The 20119-nt window shown below is 50.4% G+C and overlaps 1 protein-coding gene across 7 annotated transcripts in view; it reads left to right on the top strand.

Annotated features, from left to right (window-relative positions):
• Positions 1 to 20119, top strand: part of GOLGA3 (golgin A3) — a 40164-nt gene that overhangs the window by 2490 nt on the left and 17555 nt on the right. For 5 of the 7 annotated variants that reach the window (XM_072953691.1, XM_072953689.1, XM_072953690.1 and 2 more), the window contains exons 2-8: positions 4178 to 4493; positions 6717 to 6959; positions 9605 to 9717; positions 14113 to 14771; positions 15076 to 15187; positions 17325 to 17631; positions 19816 to 20018. In XM_072953691.1, coding sequence (XP_072809792.1) covers positions 4361 to 4493; positions 6717 to 6959; positions 9605 to 9717; positions 14113 to 14771; positions 15076 to 15187; positions 17325 to 17631; positions 19816 to 20018 — 1770 coding nt within the window. In that variant the 5' untranslated portion in view covers positions 4178 to 4360. The remainder of the gene's footprint in view (positions 1 to 4177; positions 4494 to 6716; positions 6960 to 9604; positions 9718 to 14112; positions 14772 to 15075; positions 15188 to 17324; positions 17632 to 19815; positions 20019 to 20119) is intronic. The other 2 variants (XM_072953692.1, XM_072953693.1) reach the window with 2 other exon arrangements.

Here is a 20119-nt window from a genome sequence, read left to right as displayed (position 1 = left end):
CCACCGCTGTACGGACACATGAGGCTTCTGGGGTTTTCACGCTCTGTTGTTTCTAACTACTGATAGGAGCACCTTAAATAAGGCAGGGTAGGTGGAGCTGTTAATGTTTGTATACCAGATAGAGGAAACCAGAAGTCACATTGGTGCCTGAGATGGTAGTTTCTCCGTCCGAGGTCTCTTGACATCAGACAGCTGTGAACCTAGAGTCACAAACACTTTTGCCAAGTTCTAAGTGACAGCTTTGCCTCATCTCTTCCCTCCGGGAAACACAGCAGAATGCAGGTGGTCAGATGGTACTGTGATCAGATTGATCTCTCTTTTTTTGACCACAAAATAGTGTGTGTCTTACTAATAACAGCTTCCTTGTGATGTGCTCCCAGCTGTCTGACCCTCCTTATCTTGTTTTGGTCCGCATTCTGAGATAATGAGGCCCTGAATGACTGAGTCATGCTAAGTAAAATTCACACGAGACTGAGGAGAGGCACAGGATGCCCGTTTATCATGTGTAGGGAGAAGCGTCCCTTCAGCAGAGGCCTCTTGTGGTAGTCTGTGAATTCTGTCTCTTGTCTGGCTCCGGGAGGAGCAGCATGTGAATAGGACCAGTCTTCCGAACCAGTCACAGGCACAGGGTCTTGAATTCTCTAGGCTGCACCATCCATCTCTGGAGTGGTTAGAGCTGCTTGGGAATCAGTAGGCTTCTTGTTCAGCAAGAAATCCAAATAAAGGGAATCAGGTGAGTGATGTGTGTGACGGCGTTGGGCTCAGATAGCCCGGTGCATTTCTCTCTGTCTTTGGCTGGCCTTCACCTGCCTTCATCAGTGGGCACCAACATCTTGGCCCTTCAGCCAGTGTCCCTCTTTCCTGCACAGGGTCAGGTGTGGGGTTCTCACTGCAAGCCTTGGGGCCACATTCTCTGCGGCTCCTTGGCTGCCCCTCTGTCCCCCTTTTCAGTTGGCAGGTTCTGATTTCATAGGGAAGTCCAGTCCCACAGGCCATCCTGCTCTTCCTTCTCACTCATGGGACGCTGCTTATCTGGGCTGTGGCCATTACATGTCTCTCTCCCAGTTTATAACTCCCAGACGTGTTCTTTGCTCTCCCTTGAACCTTTTGTAGTAGAAATAGAGTTTTTCTGTATTTGAAAAGGCATCTGTATCCTTTGGTTTTGGAACCACTCGGTTGGTTGCTGAGGGGTGGAACTGGGCAGAGGCAAAGATTTGTCGGTAGCCTGCGCTGAGCACCACTCTGCGTAGGGGATGTTCCAGGGAGCAGGGCAGACCTGGAGTGGTGACTTCTGTGCCCTAGGATCTTTTTTTAAGTTTTTAATTAAAGTATAGTCAGTTGCAGTGAGTCAGTTTCTGGTGTACAGCAGTGTGTCCCAGTCATGCGTGCTTATACTCGTTTCCATGTTCTTTTCCATTAAAGATTACAAGGTATTGAATATAGTTCCCTGTGCTGTACAGCAGACAGCTGCTTTTTATCTATTTTTATGTATAGTGGTTAACATTTGTAGATCTCAAACTCTCAAATTTATCCCTTCGCACCCCTTCCCCCCGGTATGCACAGGGATCTTACAGCATGGTGGAAGAGATGGGCACAGACAGTTGCAGTATGGTGTGCACGCGGGGGTACCATGATGGCAGGACAGAGTTGGCCAGGTGCCTTACCTGAGGCCCAGAGAAGACTTGACAGCAGTGCCTTTTGGTAGACGCAGAAGGACTGATGGAAATATGTCTGGCAGTCAAGGGGAACAGGGCACCTGCAACAGAGGGACCAGCTTCTGCCCGGCAAGCACTGACCCGTTAAGTGTTACCCTCTCAGGCATCTTAGGGAGTCCGTGGTGATTTAGACAACCCCCCCCCGCCAAAACCCCCACAAGGCAGAAACAGCCATGTCAAAGCACAATGCGAACGTTTCCTTTTGTTAAGGAGCATGTCAGGATGGCCAGCAGGTGCAGTACATCACGTGCAGGGACAGTGGCTTCCACTTGCCACCACGCGTGTTCCTAGAGGACCCCTGAAATCATCTGTCCTGAGGTGGTGAGCTGGTAGAGGAGGGGATAGCCTGCCCATCCGTGGGCTGACTGCCTTGCCTTGCTTCTTGGGCACCTTCTGTGCATTATCAGCTTAGCTCCAGCCGCTCCCAGGGAGGGTCGGGCTTGTAGCCCAGAGGTGGGCTCCACCGACATTACAGGGTTTTCCTGCGGAGGCGGGACCCTGTGAAATGGTGATTTTCTGAGGGGCCTATGGGATGTACCAGGACAGGCATGGGGCCTCCAAGGGCCCATTTATCTGCCCCTTCTCCACCCGGGAAAGTGTTTCCGTGGATGGAAGAGGTTACTGATTACTGTAGAGACAGAAACAAGGTAGAGAACGTTCGGTTGGCCTCAGGACCTCAGTTCATTTCAGATATCGTTTCAGTCTCCAGATATTTACATGGGTGAGGCACCGTGAGCCGGAGTGGCTCTGGGGCTCTTTGGTTAGCCACGTTGGACTGTAGTCAGCCAGGTTCTCCCACATTTCAACGGTCCTTTCACATACAAACCCTTAGTGCTAGTTTTACACGAAATAGCAGGCGTTGCCTCTTCACATTCATAACTGCACTAACCCGTGGTGTTGCTGGCCTGCGTGAAGCCAGCTTGCAGAGAGGGATGTGTGGACGGTCAGCGCTGCTGGCCGCGCGTGACTGGGTCCCCAAGAGGGACGCTCCCATCACTAGTCCTTCACCACGGGGCAACCAGGTTACCCCAGGCCCCCGGGTGTGCCTGCTCTTCGGTGACAGGGCAGTAGGACTGTCGGAAAACAGTTGCACCGGACTGTTGAGTCAGAGTCAGCTCCCATTTAGGCTGTTTTCCAAAACATCTGTATAGGATTCGTCAGCTGGAGAGGAAGGTCCTGTAAATTTCTGTCCTGAAACCTGTGAGACACAGAAGAGTACATAAGATAATATGAAAACTGATCTTTTTTTTTTAAGGAGTTGAATTTTTTTGATTTGTTTTTTTTTTAAATTTAATTCCCTTTCTCTTGTTTCTTTTGTGTGTGTGTGTGTGTGTGTGTGGAGATTTATTTATTTATTTGTGTGTTTTGTTTATTTTTGATGGAGGGACTGTGGATTGAACCCAGGACCTTGTGTATGCTAAGCACGTGCTTTACCACTGAGCTATATACCTCCCCCCGAAAACTGATCTTAAAGGAAGTAAATGCTGACATTTCTGCACAACGAGTAAGAGCAGCACCTTATCTGTGGGCGAGGAAATGAGCCGATAGCATCCTCATCCCACTGCAAAAGCAATGAACAGTTGCCAGACTTTGGGCAAAGTTTCACTCTCTTGAGCTTAGCCTAGCAGGACAGGTGAAAAGATAGCAGATCCTGTGAGAGAGGAAGGGCAGAATCAGTCACCTCCCGTGAGGTGCTTTCTCTGCCCTCCACCCACGTGTCCTGTGTTCTCGTCCCCGGGCTTCCGCCTATAGCACACGGGCTACCATGTTCCATGCAGTTGCAGCCTCCCTGTTGTCCTCCGCTTGGGAGCTGTGGCCTGGGCACTGTCTCCTCAGGTCTTCTGGGAGAAGAGCTTGCCCTGTGAGCCCTGGCGAGTGCTTGGGCCTGCGTGTCCAGTACAGAAGCCACTGGCCACATGCAGCTATTTACACGCAAGTGAGTTACATTTAAGTGAGTAGAAACTCAGTTCCTCAGTCACTCAGGCCTCCCCCCCAGCTGAGTGACCACCTGTGCCTACCCAATTACAGCGCTCATTACAGAGCTGCTTATCCTGGTGGGACTGTCTTCAGCCAGTCCCAGGACAGACGCGCCTTCAGGAACGGGCCCAGATGTGGCCAGCTCAACACTTATCCTCAAAATCCAGGATGTCAGGAGGAGGGTGTAGCTCAGTGGTAGAGCCCGTGCTTAGCATGCACAGGGTCCTGGGTTCAGTCCCCAGTACCTCCACTAAAAAACACATATGCGAAAAAATAAACATAATTACACTCCCTCGAAGAACAAGAATAAATAAAATGCATGCGAAGATATTTTTTAAATAAATGAAACCTAGAATATCGTAGGTGCCCCAGGATTATTTGTTGAATGAAGAGTCTACGTTTATTAAAGAGATGCTAGGTGTGAAGCAAATGCTGGTCTCGGAATAAAAGTTGCATAACACCTTTCTCTTTTTGTCTCCTGCCAGGTATCATGATATTACTTGGTGTGATTTGAAGCCATTTGTGAGACTTTAAATCTTCTCCCGAAAATGGAAAGCCTAGTGCGGTCCATCCCAGGAGCTCTTGGCTGTTGCTGATGGCAGAAAGCAAACTCACTAGTGGTTCACTGGCAGCCCCTGAGTGTCAGCCCAGCCTGTGTCATCCTGGCCATGGAGGGTGCTGGGGCAGTGCAGGATGGCCTGTTGGAGGACAGGTGCAGCAGTGGCACCTCAGCTCGCCCCGAGGCCCCCCCGGAGCCCCCAGGCACCCTGGCGCCTCTGGACCAGTGGGATGAAGCCCAGCGTAAGTCGCCGGTTACTCTGCAGCTGCTGATTTTGCCTTTAAACAGGAGGACGTGGGTCGGCTTGCATTTTGGAGGAAGGCTTTGGTGTCTGACGCCATAGTGAACTTTTTCATTCATTCAGAGTGGGTTCTTTGTAATCAGATGAGTGTTTTTCCTTAGTTGATGCTGCCTTTCAGCTAAGCAGTATTCGTGTTAAATAGAGTGAGAACCAGCCCACCTCTGCCCCAGCAGGACAGAGCAGCATCATTTGCCCTTAAGGCTTCCGCAGGTCTTCACCGACGCATTATTGTTAACATTCAACCTGTATGTTGGTTAGTTGCCAAAATTTTACAAAGTGGGATCCAGAAATGGTCCACTGGTGGTCTGAGGATTATTGGATCACATGGCATGTTAGCTGGTGGGTTATTCATGCATCAGAAGCACAAGGTGAATTACTCCTGCTCCTTCCTGGTCAGCACCGGCTTGAAAATCAGAGCCTGCGTATGTCTTGATTTACTTGCAGAAATTGCATCCCTGTTTTTGTAAAACAACGCTCAACCACCTGCGCGGGCTTTGCTGATTAGTGCTTCTTAAGTGCCAGGGAGGCCGATGCGGCTTGGCCTGAGACCAAGGGTTCTGCTGTAGGGCAGCTCCTGGGTCTGCCTCTACGAGCCATGAGCCCTCAGGCAAGATCCTGACTTTATCTCAGTCTCACTCTTCTTGAGAAGCGGGAAGGTGAATGGTCCTGCACCTGAGGGCAGCTGGGAGGGCTGCAGGTGCACTCGGGAAGCGCCCAGGACGTGGTGCCAGCTGGGTTTGTGGGTCATCGTTTGTTTATCCACAGTTAGACTTGTGTTTGAAAACAGCCAAGTCTTACTGTTTATTGGGCTTAAAGTGCACTGTGTTGCTTACAGAATTACTTTGTTATGTGAACAGAAGGTCTAGAGACTCTCCCAGACCTAGAGGCCGTCAGAAATGGCATTGACCTGATGGACTTGGATCTGAAATGCAGGTCCCCTGCCACCACAAGCCCCAGCAGTGGGGCTGCAGGCCATTTGTGTCAGGGCCGTGCCCGAGTCTCCTGGCTGCTACGTCTCTGGGGCGCCCCGCTTTTATGCTGGTCTTCCTTTTTGTGAGGTGTGACAGTGAGTAGCTGTGCTAGTTGAGAGTCACATTTCAGGTGACAGAAACATTTCATTTTGTTTTATTTAATTTTATTATTTGGAGAGGGTAATTAGGTCTGTCTGTCTGTCTATCTATTTTTAACGGAGGGACTGGGGATGGAACCCAGGACCTCGTGCATGCTAAGCACATGCTCTACAACTGAGCTGTACCCTCCCCTCCACCGACAGAAACCCGTGTTAAATTTGCTTGGTCACAAAAGCACTTTTCTGGATGCGTGCTGGTTATGTCCTGAGATCCAGGTGAGGCTGACCCCTGTGAGAGCTGAGGGCACAGCACCCCTGGGCTCTTGGGCTGCCAACCGGCCCATCAGGGGCAGAGGGAGGGCGCTTTCTTCCTTGTCTCCTTTTGCTGCAAAAACAGGTTTCAGTTAGTGTGTAAACGAGTCCACTTGTAATAGCGTCGGCCGGTGGAACTGAGCTGGGCGTGTGTGGTCACCTACAGCCACCACTGCTGGGCTTGGGATTCCCCCCACAGGTGCTTGTCCATCAGAAGCACGGACCCTGGGTTCCACGCTCAGCTTTGCCGTCATCATTCTGATCAGCTATTCTGACTTTTTGCCTTCAATTTCTGGTTTTGGAGGATAAACGTATGCTTTGAAATAACTCTGGAATCAGTTCCCCGTAAATGTGAGGCGGAGACACGGATTAGCACTGCTGCTAACAGCACCTGTTAAAAACATTGTGAGCCGCATTTTAAGCATCTATTTTTTTTTTGTGGGGCTTTTTTGCCATTTTTTAAGAACAGACTTTCATGAGATTTCTTGCTGGTCTTGTTTAAATGAAAAGGAGACATTCCTACTGAAATTCTCCAGCTGTAGTGTGGAGGGTGAGGGCATTCCACAGCTGAGAGCGTCAGGCTCTGTGAGGTTGGGCGGCCTGTCCCACATCACCCGCGCACAGGGGTCGAGGCCCTCTCTTCTCTCAGAGAGAGTGGATTGCTAAGGTGTGGAGAGCACTCACATATCTCGACTCTCCTTTGCCCTGTTTTAGCTGCGTGTCTGAGGAATGACCTTACGTAGCTGTTAAAACCATGATGGCCCAGCACATCCTCTTTTCCAGGTGCCAGTGCCACGGTACACAGAGCTTCGGATGAGGGAGGAAGCCAAGGGGACCCTTGTCCAAACGGGCCAACGCTGCAGTTCCCAGACCCTCTGCCGCCAGTGGGTCCTGATGCCTCGCCAGGTGTGGCTGGTTTCCATGACAACCTAAGGAAGTCTCAGGGGACTAGTGCTGAGGGCAGTGTAAGAAAAGAAGCTTTGCAGTCCCTCAGACTCAGTCTTCCTATGCAAGAAACGCAACTGTGTAAGCATCGTCCCACCCGGCTCTTCCCTGCCTGCCCCCTCCCAGGGCCCCTGGTCCCTCACCGTCCTGCAGAGGCACAGGCCCGACGGGCCGCCCCATCCCTCTGCTGTTCGCTGTTTTATCGCTGTGGTGGGTCTTGCATTTAACAGACAGCTCTGTTTTAGAGAGAAGTTACCCTTTATCATGGCCCGATACTGACCGTGGTGTTTGAGGTCCAGGTTTAAAGGGTTGGTTGTGTGGGGCTTTTGTCACCCTGGATGGTGAGCCAGCAGCCAGTGGGGACTTGATTGCAATGTTTACATGTGAAAGCTTTCTTTTATGAGTTATTGTGATCAGCGTTCATTCTGTGCTAGTCTCTGGGGACTCGGGTGAATAAGCCAAGAACGGGCAGCCTGGGAGCCCTAGAAACCTCCAGGCCTTTTCCTAGCCCTTAGGATTTCAGACACAGACGTATGCAGTTTTACTTGCTAGGATCGTGTCACACATGCTGTTTTTATCCCTCGCCCCCACTGTGTCTCTCCTCCCCTCCGCTCCCCTCCCCTCCGGGTCAGCCACAGGCTCACACAACCCTTTACAGGTTATGGGGCCCTTGTCTTGTAAAGCGGGATCGAATGGCTCACATTACTGCACGTTAGCCTCACCTAGCATCGTTGAGTGGGGATCGCCCACGTCATCCGATGCAGCTTCTCTTTTAAGGCTAGTGGGCCCCAAGTGTGGCCAGGTCAGGGGTCTGTACCCGTATTGTTGACCATGGGTGTGTTTATTTCCATCACGTGTGGTCATGCGGTTGTGGCACTGACACCCCGTGCAAGGCCACGGACGCTGTTTCTTTTCAGTCTTTCCAGTAGGTGTGCCATGAGGCCACCATTGTACTTTCATTTGCAACTTACTCTTCCCTAGACGGTTTGAGCATCTTTTAAAAACATTTTGGCAGGGGGAGGAAATTAAGGTTTGTGTATGTATGTATGTATTTATTCATTTGCAGAGGTACTGGGGATTGAACGCAGGACCTTGTGCATGCCAGGCACACACTCTACCACTGAGCTACACCCTTCCCTGAGCATCTCTTTATCTGTTGGCCATTTGGCCATTCTCTCCTGTGAACTGTCTGCATGTGTTGGCCCATTTTTCTTTCAGATTATTTGACTTTTTCTTCACAGGCATTATCTTGTTAGGGCCACAGCGTGTTTTACAAATTTCTGTAAGCTGAGTGTTACCTTGTAAGTCAAGCCCTCACATGAAGGTGAGGGATTTGGGTGCCCCGGCCCCAGGTGCCCCCATGGCTCACCTGTCCTACCTGCCGCCCCTCCTGGGAGTGTCCCTCCTCACCCCAGCCCTGAAGCTGTGCCTCTGTTGTTGTGTTTGCTGATCTAGGTTCCATGCCGGAGGCGGCAGGCCCCTTGGTTTCTGCCATCTGGACCATTTAGGGTCATGAAAAGCATTAAAGGTCTTTTCAGTGATAAATGCACAAATCAGTAATGACCTTGCTAAATTCCTAGTGAAATTCTTGGCAACTGTTCAGGTTTTAGGGTTTATTTAAAACCACAGCTGCTTGCAGGGAAGGTGTAGCGCAGTGGTAGAGCGCGTGCTTAGCACACACGAAGTCCTGGGTTCAATCCCCAGTACCTCTGTTAAATAAATAAATAAACCTAATTGCCTACCCTCCCCCCAATTTTTTTAATTAAAAATAAAAACATGAATTTGTATTACTTAAATATAACAACAGCTGCTTGTCTCCTGGAATCCACATTCAAAGATGATGCCACCTTTAAAGTGGTTAAATGATGACATTTCTCCATTCTCAGCTGCATCCTAGTGGTCGTGTCCATACTCGCCCTGCTGTGTGTGAAGGCTGCCTGTGCTGGTTACACCTGTCACTCACTGTTCAGCGCTTGTATTACCCCAAATAAAAGGCTTGGTTTTAGGTGTTTTAAATTCTGTTATTAGCCCGAAAGTTGTGGAGATAGCTCCCCTCCTGTCCTGGAGCACAGCCCAGGCCTCTGAGGGCTGCCTCCTTGGCCTTTGCTCCACAGGGAGTCCTGAAGGTGTCCCTGAACAGTTTTATTCCTTCCTGAGGAATGTCTGAGCATGGCTTGTACGTGCTCTCTTGATTTTACAAAACCTTAGTGTGACTCACTGTTGCAGGAGTTGGATGAGCCGTGGGTCAGGTGACATCCCAGTCTCACGGCAGAGAGAAGGCAGGTGTGGCAGGCGTGTGCCTTCCCCACCATTGGCTGTAATTCCGTCCCACGTTCGTCCAGGATGGCAGGGAGAGGTTGGGGACGTGGTGTGAGCCTGAGCCTGCTTACCGAGGCACGCACTTCAGACCCAGGTCCTTCGTTGCTGCAGGGCACAAGTGGCCGGTGTCCCGCTTTCCCAGCTGGGTGCCCGTGGGAAGTGACGTGCTTGTAGTGCGAGCACAGCCCCTGTGCTTGGCCGGTGGGGCTTCTACCAGGTGGGGCCCGTGTCCAAGGCCCACAGTCTTCTGTCCATCTGGAAAAGTCCTTGCAAACTGGACAGCTGTGTGTGGTTTAGATGCTAAATCATATTGGTAATAAAACACACAACAGCCAAGCTGCTGTGCTGATTTGTCCTCTGTGCCCTGGTGCATGATGAGTTTCTTAATGGCCTTTTCCCCCCAACAGGCTCCACAGAGGCTTCTCTGCCCCTGGAGAAGGAGGAGCAGGTCCGACTTCAGGCTCGGAAACGGCTGGAAGAGCAGCTCAAACAGTACAGAGTGAAGCACCAGCAGGAAAGGGTGAGTCTCCTCCCCAGCGAGCTGCTGGAGAACCTGATGTGTGAAAACAGTAGTTGGCCACACGAAACTCCCAGATCTGCTGTTATTTCTCTCTGCTGGGGAGGGCTTGTGTGCTTCTTGGGAAAGATCCTTCTTCTCGCGTGGTTCCCACCCTTTGGGGAGATTCCACAGGGTTCCCGCCCCGCCCGGTCCTTCTTCCCTTGAAACAAGCGTAGTTTATTTCTAAGTCTCCCGTGGGAAAAGCAGAGACAGCAAATACTTGGGTGTAATTGCTCTCAGTCCTCGAGCAGCCAGTCCGAGGTTTCCTTTATTGAATAAGCACTACAGTTTCTACCGGGCGCTGCTGGACAGCGTTGGAACACACGCCAGGTGACACACGTCTGCTAAGTGTGTCCACAGGCAAGGCTGAAGTCAGTGTTCTTCATAAGACTCGTTGGGTCACTAGTGCATGCAGTCTTCTAAATCACATCAAAGAGGGGGAGGTAGGGCTCAGTGGTAAAGCACGTGCGCAGCGTGCACGAGGTCCTGGCTGTACACCCCAGTCCCTCCATTAAAAATCAATCAAACAAACAAACAAACTTAATTCCTCCCCTCCCCCCCAAAAAAGGAAAAACTAAAAATCCTGGATTAAAAAAAATCACATCAAGTGACTCTAGGAAAGGGAGGTATTGCTGTTCACTCAACTTTTCCGTGGGCTTGGGAGTTTGCAAATGATTTAAAGCTAAGCTTACTTTTAAAAAAAACGCCCTCAGTGAATGATCTAGAGTGACAAGTCCTCATCAGGGCTGGCCGCTGGTTTTCCCAAGAGAGAACCTTGGCTTTGCGGGTGTCACTGCTCTGGAGGCCACGTAAACGGACGCTCAGCTGACAGAGGCTCCCACCTGGTCTGGGGCTCTAGGGGTCTGTCCCTGTGGCCTGCCGGGAAGAGTCACAACGATGGTCAGTGGTCAGCGATGACGTGCGCTAGGCCCTGGGTTACATTCCCCCTGGACTTCCTCCTGAGGCTGGATGGGCAAGGAACTTGCCGGACGTCGCTCAGCAGTGAAGTGCAGAGCTGAGATACAGACCTGCCGGTGTCTGTCTGTGTGCCAAGACCCGTCCGCTTCCTGCTTCCCAGAGCCTTGCACTGGAAGTCCCTAGCTCTGCCGGGTCATCCAACATCGATCGGTCAGCGAGTCAGGAGTTCAGTGTGCACTTCAACATCATTTCCCATCTTTAAACACCGTGTGTGTGTGTATACACACATATATGTAAACAGTCTTAGGCTCAGTAGAATAACTTCCCTCAAACTGCTGCACTCATCACACCCCTTCTGCCCAACTGACAGGCCCTCTTGCCCCACCGCCCCCACGCTGAGGGAGGCAGGCCCAGCTGCCAGGTGCTCTGGACACCCTCGGGGCAGGGCCTGCCAAGGCCGAGTGCAGACCAGTGTCTGCAGGGCGGGTGTCAGTGCCCCCACAACCTGGGGGAGCTCAGAGCTGAAGTGACCGCCGGAGTCAGCGGTGCCAGCGGCCGAGCTGGGATGTGAACCTGCCTGTCTGAGCACAGAGCTGTGCCCCCTCTGCTGTGATCGTGACCAGTCAGTGCGCCTGGTGACTTATGGACTAATCTATATTAGATTGACGAGTGAGGGTTTCTTTTAAGAGTATAGTTAATTCAAAATCTGGTTTTTTCTTAAATTGTATTTTTTTTTCCGTGGGGTGTGGAGGTAATTAGGTTTATTTATTTTTAATGGAGGCACTGGGGATTGAACCTAGGACCTCATGCATGCTAAACATATGCTCTACCCTCCCCCCAGTTCAAAATCTGTTGATAGAACTCATTATAATGGTTGGTCCCTGTGAAAAGACTCATGATCATCTCATAAGGTGTCTGATAAAATTCAGAATTTTTGATTCAAGAAATACGAAGCAAACACACGAAAACAAACTAGTAGTAGAAGGGTCTTTCTTTAGGACTGTTTCCTTAGCATGAGAAATGTACTGCAGGCCTCATGTCTGAATGCTACAGACGCTGAGTACAAGTGCCCCCGTGTTTGTAGCCTCGTACGTGCTCTGAGAACAGCTCTGCGTGTGCTGTCACGTTAGGCCATGATGATTTGTATGCAGGACAAGCACCCCGTCTGCCCTGTCCTTTTTTTTTTTTTAATTGAAGTATAGTCAGTTACAGTGTGTCAGTTTCTTGGTGTCCCAGTCGTGTGTATACATGTGTGGATTCGTTTTCATATTGTTACTAACCATCTGCACTGTTCTTCACATGACCTTTGTCACTGACCTGTCCTGAACGCCTTCTCCATCAGCACAGAGACTGACCTCATCCTCTGTAACCGTGTGTGGACCAGCATTGCCGTAACCAACACACAGTGACCGGCATTTAGGCTGTTCGTAATTTTTTGAAATTGCAAACAGTGCCACAGTGAACGTTTTGTGTCTTGGTGTACTTCTGTGGGTAAATCCTTCACCGTCAAATTCTTGAGTAAAAGATCTTACCTATTTGTCACTTGATACATGCCACCCTCCAAATAGGCTGGACTGGTTTACGTTCTGGTGAGCAGCGTGTAAGACTGTTAGCTTTCTCATCCTTGGTAGCGTGAGAAGTAACAGGATTGAATTTTTGTCCCCTGATAGGTGGAAAAAACAGTCCTTCCTAACAGTAGGCACTCTTTACATATTGGCTGTCTGGGTGTCTGTCAGCCCTTGTCCGCTTTCCTCTTGGTTATCTTTTTACTGCGTAGGTGCTATATACAAGGAAGTGATCCTTTTTCAGTCTTTGTTGCAAATAATTTTTTTCTCAGTTTGCCATATCTTTTGATTTCTGGCATTTTCCCCCCTATTTTTTAATTTATTATTCATTTATTTTCTGCTGTTTGTCTTTCTTTCTTTCTTTCTTGTATATTTTTTTGCTGCACATCGATTTTGAATGTTTCAAAGTTTTCAGTCTTTGCTGTTACTTCTTTGGGGGTTCATGTCATATTGAAGAGGATCTCCCTGCTTGAAGGCTGTGAATGAATTCACCAGTGTTTTCTCGTTGTACTAAAAGTAAGAGATGGTATAAAAAGTAGAGTTGTGTTTTTCCTTCGTGAAGCTGACTGGACAGAGGCGGGAGGTGGGAACGAGCCTCTGTGGGCAGCTGGTCGGTTCTCTCAGGCTGCTTGCTGCGTCGTCTGTCGTTTCCCCGCTGGGCGGAACGCTGCCTTACTGCGGTGCTTCTTGAATGTCTGCAGCCCTGCCTGCCCTTGGGCTGGGTTCTGGGCTGTGTTGTGTGTCTCCCCTGCCTGCGGCTTTTCTGATTCTCAGTGGATCTCCTTACGGCAGCCTCACCGTGTGCGCTGGCGTCTGGGAGGCCCTGTCCCTCTGCCGCCCCACGCCCCGTGCTCTTTCTCGCTCATGCACGTTTATCCTTCTTGTTGCACCTCAGCATCATTTCGAGACACTCACCCCCCGGCCCCTTTGGAACCGCATCGACTTTGTAGAATAACACAGGGCTGAACATTAATCTGTGAGGGAGAGTCACTTGATTCAGCGCCAAGAGGCACCGCCTTCCTTCCTCCCCAGCCTCGTTCAAGCCCACCTGGGAAGTTCTAGCCAACAGGATGTAAGAAAAAGAGATGAGAGATACAAATACTGAGAAAGAGGAAAAATATTATTATTTGCAGGTGTTGGTGACACTTTGGAAAACCTCTAGAGGATCAACTGAAAATTTGCTATTATTATAAAGTTATAAAGATATTATAAAACATTAAAATAATTGAGGGCTGAAAATTGTCAGTTTAAATACAAATATGAAAAATCAGTAGTTATCCTCATAACAAGTTTCACCATGAGTGGGAGACAATAATACTTATGCTGCCAACAAAATGATAGAATATCTAAGAATTGCATTAAAGTTGTAACGAAAATGGTTTAGAATCTAGACAAGCACTACCTAACTTCCTTGTCTGAGGGGCCTGCAAGCAGGTATGAGTAAATACCGGGAAGCAGCTCGGTACCCCTACGTAATTGTGAATTTAAGGTAGTTCTAATTCAGCAAGACTTTTTTAACTTGAAGAAAATTTTTTCTTTTTCTTTTTTTTATGAAAAGTAGAAATATGGGAGAATAGCCAGGAAAATTTTATAAAGGAGGTATGATGAGGAAGGCATTGCTCTATTAATAGATGTTTTAAAATGGTATCAGGTCAGAGTCAGGAGAGGTGTGTGCTCAGACAGGCACTGGGACTCCATGTGGAGGCAGTGAGGTCATGAAGGATTCAAGGCCTGGGTGGGGTTGCTGTGGTGAGGGCACGGGGTGGGAGGGCGCGCTCTGTTTATATGATTGGTGCGGCCTTTCTGGCTGGCAATTTCGAAATGCTGCTTGTCAATTTTAAACGTAATTATTGTACTTCTGTTTCCTTTTCAGTCCGTTCAGCCTGTAACTAAAACAAGACTTTTCAGCACACTTGATCCTGAACTCATGTTGAACCCTGAAACCTTACCAAGGGCCAGTGCTGTGGCTATGACAAAAGAATATTCCTTCCTGCGCACCAGTGTCCCCCGGGGGCCGAAGGTGGGCAGCTTAGGGCTCTTGGCACATCCTAAGGAGAAAAAAAGTGCCAAATCAAGCAAAATTCGGTCTCTGGCTGATTACAGAACTGAAGATTCAGACAGTCGGAATTCTGGTGGAGATGTCCCGGCTGCAGACTCTGCCAGGGGTTCCCTGAAGCAGAACCGAAGCAGCGGGGCATCCGTGGTGTCCGAGATCAGCCTGCGCCCCGAGGTGGACGACCGCCTGGAGGAGGCGGCCCTGACAGGGGACAACGCATCTGAGGCAGACGGGAATGAGAGCGACAGCTCCTCCTGCAGCGGTGCCTCCGCCCTGGGGGCACTCGGCCACCTGGGGCGCAGCGCGGGAGCTCGCGAGGCCCCCTACGTGGTCCATGGCCAGGAGATTGCTGCCAGCGCCCTGGGCCAGTTCCCCTCCATCGCGGACGTCCTCCAGGCTGCAGCCGCCGAGCACCAAGACCGGAGGCAGGAGGTCAATGGGGAGACGCGCAGCCGCGCCGACAGCATCTGCAGCAGGTGGGCGCCGCCCGCGCCGCCCCCAGCCGCCGGGACTCCTCCCTCGCCTTTAATGTTTCATGTGCACAGGCCCCCGCTGCTTTGTGAGAAACAGAGTTTGATCTAATGTGTCACCATCTGCAGTGTTAAAAGAGCCTGTCTTCCAGGATGTGTGCAGACCTGCCTCTAAATCTTTTTACTTGTTTACTTTTTAATAATTGGGGGAGGGGAGCAGAGGGTGTGGAATCTGGAAGGCGTAGACAAGTGTTCCGGGGAGAGAACAGTCACATCCCCACCCCCTGATCCCTCGTGCCTTTTCTTCCAGTGCATCCATGGAAAGCTCTGTGGCCGAAACGCAAGATGAAATGTTGCAGGTTCTTAAGGAGAAGATGAGACTTGAAGGACAGCTGGAAGCTTTATCGTTAGAGGCTAGTCAGGTAAGGGACATTTGATGGGTGTGTGTGACTGTCCCACGTCTTTGAAAATAACGTGCCATTCCAGGTGGCCGGGGCCAGAGCTTTCCACATGTCTGTAGGAAGGCGCTGTGTCAGAGCAGTGGCCGCAGCCGAGCCTCCCATGTCCTCACCTTTTGTCTGCTAGATTTGTCAGCCCCAGAGGAGGAGGTGTCGGTTTCCCACTCTGACTGCGCGTGGTTCCGTTTCTCCGTGTCTCTCTCTCAGGATCTGCCTGGAATAGTTCCTAGTTGAGCTGTTAATCCATACAGTTAAATCTTTTTGGTGGATTTCACCTGTTTCTTGCCTGGTACAGTTGCCATACTTTTTTTATTTTTTAAAGAAAAAAAATTTTTAACAGTTTTCTGGCAGGGGGAGGTAATCAGGCTTATTTATTTATTTATTTTTAACAGATGTGCTGGGGGTTGCACCCAGGACCTGGTGCGTGCTAAGCATGAGCTCTACCCTCCCTCCCCCGCCCCTTTTTTCTTTTTATAATAGGAGTTTTGCTTTCTCTGGTTAGCATACACCTGAAAAATCATTTTCCATCCCTTAATTTTCAGTTTTCCCATCCGCAGTTAGAGTAAATCAGTTCAGTTGCCTTTCACTTCCCACATCTGGCATGGAGAACAGGAGACGGCCCAGGGCACAGCAAGGCAGTGAGGCAGCAGGAGTGTTCCTTTGTTGGGCCAGGGAGGGGAGCCGCTCTCACCCACAAGAGCTTGCTCTGCTCAGTGTGCTTCTCGTGTTGTGGCTTTTTCTGTGCACTCAGTCCTGGGACACAGACCCCTGACTCCACGTACACAGAACTCCCGACTGAAGAGATGACAACTGAGGTGTCAAGGTGCACTTTGGTTGTACATTATTTTCGCTTTCTGTCCTCCTTTAGAATGTGACCTTGTCAGATGCATTTCCAGTTTGTCTACATTTGATCCCCAAACAATCTAAGAACCTGAGTGTGCTCTTTATTTAGGTGGTTTTTTTTTTTAATTGAAGTATAGTCAGTTACAGTGTGTCAGTTTCTGGTGTATAGCATCATGTCTCAGTCATGTGTATACATACATAGATGCATTTTCATATTCCTTTTCATTAAAGGTTATTAAAGATATTGAATGTAGTTCCCTGTGCTATACAGAAGATTGATTTTTTATCTGTTTTTATATATAGTGGTGAACATTTGCAGTCTCAAACGCCCAAATTTTTCCCTTCCTTCTCTTTCCCCTGGTAACCATAAGACTGTTTACTGTATCTGCGAGTCTGTTTCTGTTTCGTAGATGAGTCCATTAGTGTCCTTTTTTTTCTTTTCTTTTTTTTTTTAAGATTCCATGTATGAGTGGTATCATATGGTATTTTTCTTTGTTTTTCTGGCTTCACTTAGAATGATGTTCTCCACGTCTGTCCATGTTGCTGCAAATGGCATTTCACTCTTTTTATGGCTGAGTAGTATTCCATTGTCTAAACATACCACAGCTTCTGTATCCAGCCATCTGTCCATGGACATTTAGGTGCTTCCACGTCTTGGCTGTTGTAAATAGTTGAGGGTACTTTTGCTTTACTTTCTTATCCTCTTGGGATTTGATTTGCTCTTCACTTGCATCTAAACCAGGATCTTTGTGGATTGGTAAGGGTGCCAAACTTTCTGGCATGTCTATGAAGATACTAATTTACTCTTAGTGGAAAAATCTTAACCTCATTGCATTGGCTCATTTCACGCATTTTCTTTGGGTTTTTGTTATTCTGTGTGTTGAGTTTGTCGCTTGTCTTTACGAGGTTGGTTTTCTCCTGATGGGTGTCGATGAGTGACATTCTGCCACTCTCTGCATTTTGGAATTGCTCTGCAGACCCCAGTAGGATGACTGTAGGGTGGGTGGTGGCCCTGCCCTTTGCAGATTCTGTAGTGACCCCTCCTGCCTCTTGGGCCTATGCGGAGAAACCCCGTCTCTTGGGATGACTGTCTTGCTGGAGTGACTGCATATTTTGGAAATCATGGTGCTTTCCTGCAAAGTCCACCTGTCAGACACCTTTCTTTGTCTCCCTGGCTGTGTTTTGGCCTGCGTGAAAAGTGAGGTGGAAGTGACTTATTTTTCTGGAAGTCAGTGTGGCTCTTTGGGGATCTTTCCAGGCACTTAAAGAGAAGGCAGAGCTGCAGGCACAGCTTGCTGCCCTGAGCACGAGGCTCCAGGCACAGGTGGAGTTCAGCCACAGCAGCCAGCAGAGGCAGGACTCACTCAGCTCGGAGGTTGACACCTTAAAGCAGTCTTGCTGGGACCTAGAGCAGGCAATGACCGACCTGCAGAACATGCTGGAAGCCAAGAATGCCAGCCTGGCGTCCTCCAACAGCGACCTGCAGGTGGCAGAGGAGCAGTACCAAAGACTGATGGCCAAAGTGGAGGAGATGCAGAGAAGCATCCTCAGCAAGGACAACACAGGTGCGTGGTCCTGCGTCTGCCTCTGTCCTCGGTCCCGTTCGGGGGCCTGGGGGCCGTGGCCTGGGGTGGGTGCATCGCTCTGCATTGGGGACTGAGCTCTTGTCATGTCTTGTCGTAGGGGCTTGTAGTCCCTCCGATTCATACATGATGTGGCCACTTGCCTTGGTTTTGGTTGCGCTCCTGGAAATCTTCCTGGTTTTGCACGCACGTCAAGGGGATGCCATGGGTCTTAGAGCTGGATTGTCAGTAGTAATCGTTCCCCCTCATCCTGCCTTCCCAGGCCATTGTTGTTTGGGGGCTGGAGCTCCTGCTTATGCCACAGAATTGCAAATGCTATTTAAAATATTTAAAGCAACACTTAGACTGTGGACTTTATTTTTCCTCACATAAGTTCAGATTTGGGGTCTAGCTGGACCCCTGTGGGAACCACCCCTGGAATGGTAGGCCACTGGAACAGGGGAGTCAGGGAACCTGGTGGCAGGCCAAGCATGGAGAACCTATGTGGCCCTTCCCTCACGCCTGCTTCTCGTCCTGGGGACACGTGCTCCACCCCTAGAGTCCATGCTCCGCACCTGGTCGGGTCGTCTGCAGGCTCATGGTGTCTGCTGACGGGAGGGGGAGGTCGGGGAGTCGGGGTGGGGAGAGTCATGGTGGGAGCCCAGCGGTGTACAGTCAGCCCAGGCCCTGCTCCCCCAGTGCAGGCTGGACAGGCGACAGTCTTGTCCCAGAGCTCTGGGTGTCTGGGAGGTGAGAGTGGTGCAGAGGGGCTGCTGTGAAGACCTGCATCTGCCAGTGTGGGGTCTTGACTGGGAGGCTGGTGAGGCTGGCTTTCAGATCTGATGACGTGAAAGTCGCAAACTGTCACAGGAGCTTTATCCTGATACCAGGAGGAGAAAGGGCCAGTGGGAAATAAAGCAGCCAGTGGTTTTTAGTCTATGGGCATTTTACAATGCCTAGTCCCTTAAGAAAGTGATAAAAGCAGGAAGAGCTGACCTCCAGAGTCACTGGGTCACTCTGGGTGGCCAGACCTGGCCTGACCAGAGCCCAACAGGCAGCAGCGCGGGCCTCACTGAGCACGGGGTGAGCCTCCCCCTGCCTCACGCAGAGGGCCTGCCCCGTGGTGGACGGGGGTGCAGGCTGATGTCGAGTCCCACAACTCTGAACCCTGAGCCACAGCTGTCCCCAAGAATTCGGAGCAGGGGTCGGGGTTCCTATGGTGTTTGTTTTGTTTTCTTTTAAATCTTTGGAAACTGTCATCAGACTTGTAAATGCTTTCTTCAGTATTTGGTGCAATTCTCCCTTTCAGTCTTTGGTTCTGTTTGCACCGTGATTTGGGTTGTCTGAGATCTCCGGTCTCCTCCCCCCTCCCCCCACCTTCATCAGTGCTAAATGTTGACTGTAGCAGCCAACCAGCGGGTTCTAGTGCCGAGTTAGCAGCAGGATTCCATTCCTGAGTTTGTGGATGCTTCGTGGATGCCTTCAGGCCAAAGGCTAGAGCCACAGGCCACACCCGGTAGTGGTGTGGACCCCGTCCGATCCTCATGTTTGCAGATTCCCTAATGTACTTGACTCCCCAGGTCAGTACAGCTCCTTCAGGGTCTCGGGCACACGGGGCGGAGCAGGGAAGGGCTGGAGTCGCCTGATGTGTGAGGCTCAGCCTTCGCGGTGCAGCACCTGCACCACAGATGGGTGCCTTTTGTGGTCTACTTGGTGCCACACTTTCTGCATTTGTGTGCTTTTGGGGGTCATTTCGCTCTTTACAGTTAACCCCAAACACCACCTGGTGCTCCTAAGTGCAGGAAGGCTGTGATGTGCTTTTTGGAGAAAAATACACACGTTAGTTTGGCTTTGTTCAGGCACAAGTTACAGTGCTGTCAGCTGTCGGTTCGGTGTTACTGAACTGACAGGAAGTCAGGTGTCTTCCTTAAACAGAAACACAGGTAAAACAAGGTTACATATTGATGATATGTGATGAAACGTGGCCAGAACCTAACCCCGTGTTTCCCCCAGGACCTGTGGGTCGGTCCTCACTGTCGCATGCCCCTGCGACTTTGCAGAGCATCGCTCCTGTGACCGAGAAGGCTTAGTGTGTTTCTTGCTCTGACTTTGACCGGAACGTCGGTGCAGGCTCTGGCTCTCCCGGCTGGTGTGGGTGGTCCGAGCAGCTGTGCTTCTTGCTTTCAGTGCACGACCTGCGACAACAGATGACAGCCTTACAGAGCCAGCTGCAGCAGGTGCAGCTGGAGCGCACAACGCTGGCCAGCAAGCTGAAGGCGTCCCAGGCCGAAATCTCGTCTCTGCAGAATGTGCGGCAGTGGTACCAGCAGCAGCTTGCCCTGGCCCAGGAGGCCCGGGTCAGACTGCAGGGCGAGATGGCCCACATCCAGGTAGGGCCCCTGACGCGGCTGGTCGCGTCTCCTGTGGAATGGTTTTCCCTACATTGGTTTTACATTTCACAGGGTGTTTTCAAAATCCGCTGACTACCTGT

Source organism: Vicugna pacos, chromosome 32 (assembly GCF_048564905.1).
Source record: "Vicugna pacos chromosome 32, VicPac4, whole genome shotgun sequence".
In the NCBI taxonomy this organism is placed as follows: Eukaryota; Metazoa; Chordata; class Mammalia; order Artiodactyla; family Camelidae; genus Vicugna; species Vicugna pacos.
Note: the sequence above shows the minus strand (reverse complement) of the source record. Positions and strands in the feature narration are given on the sequence as shown.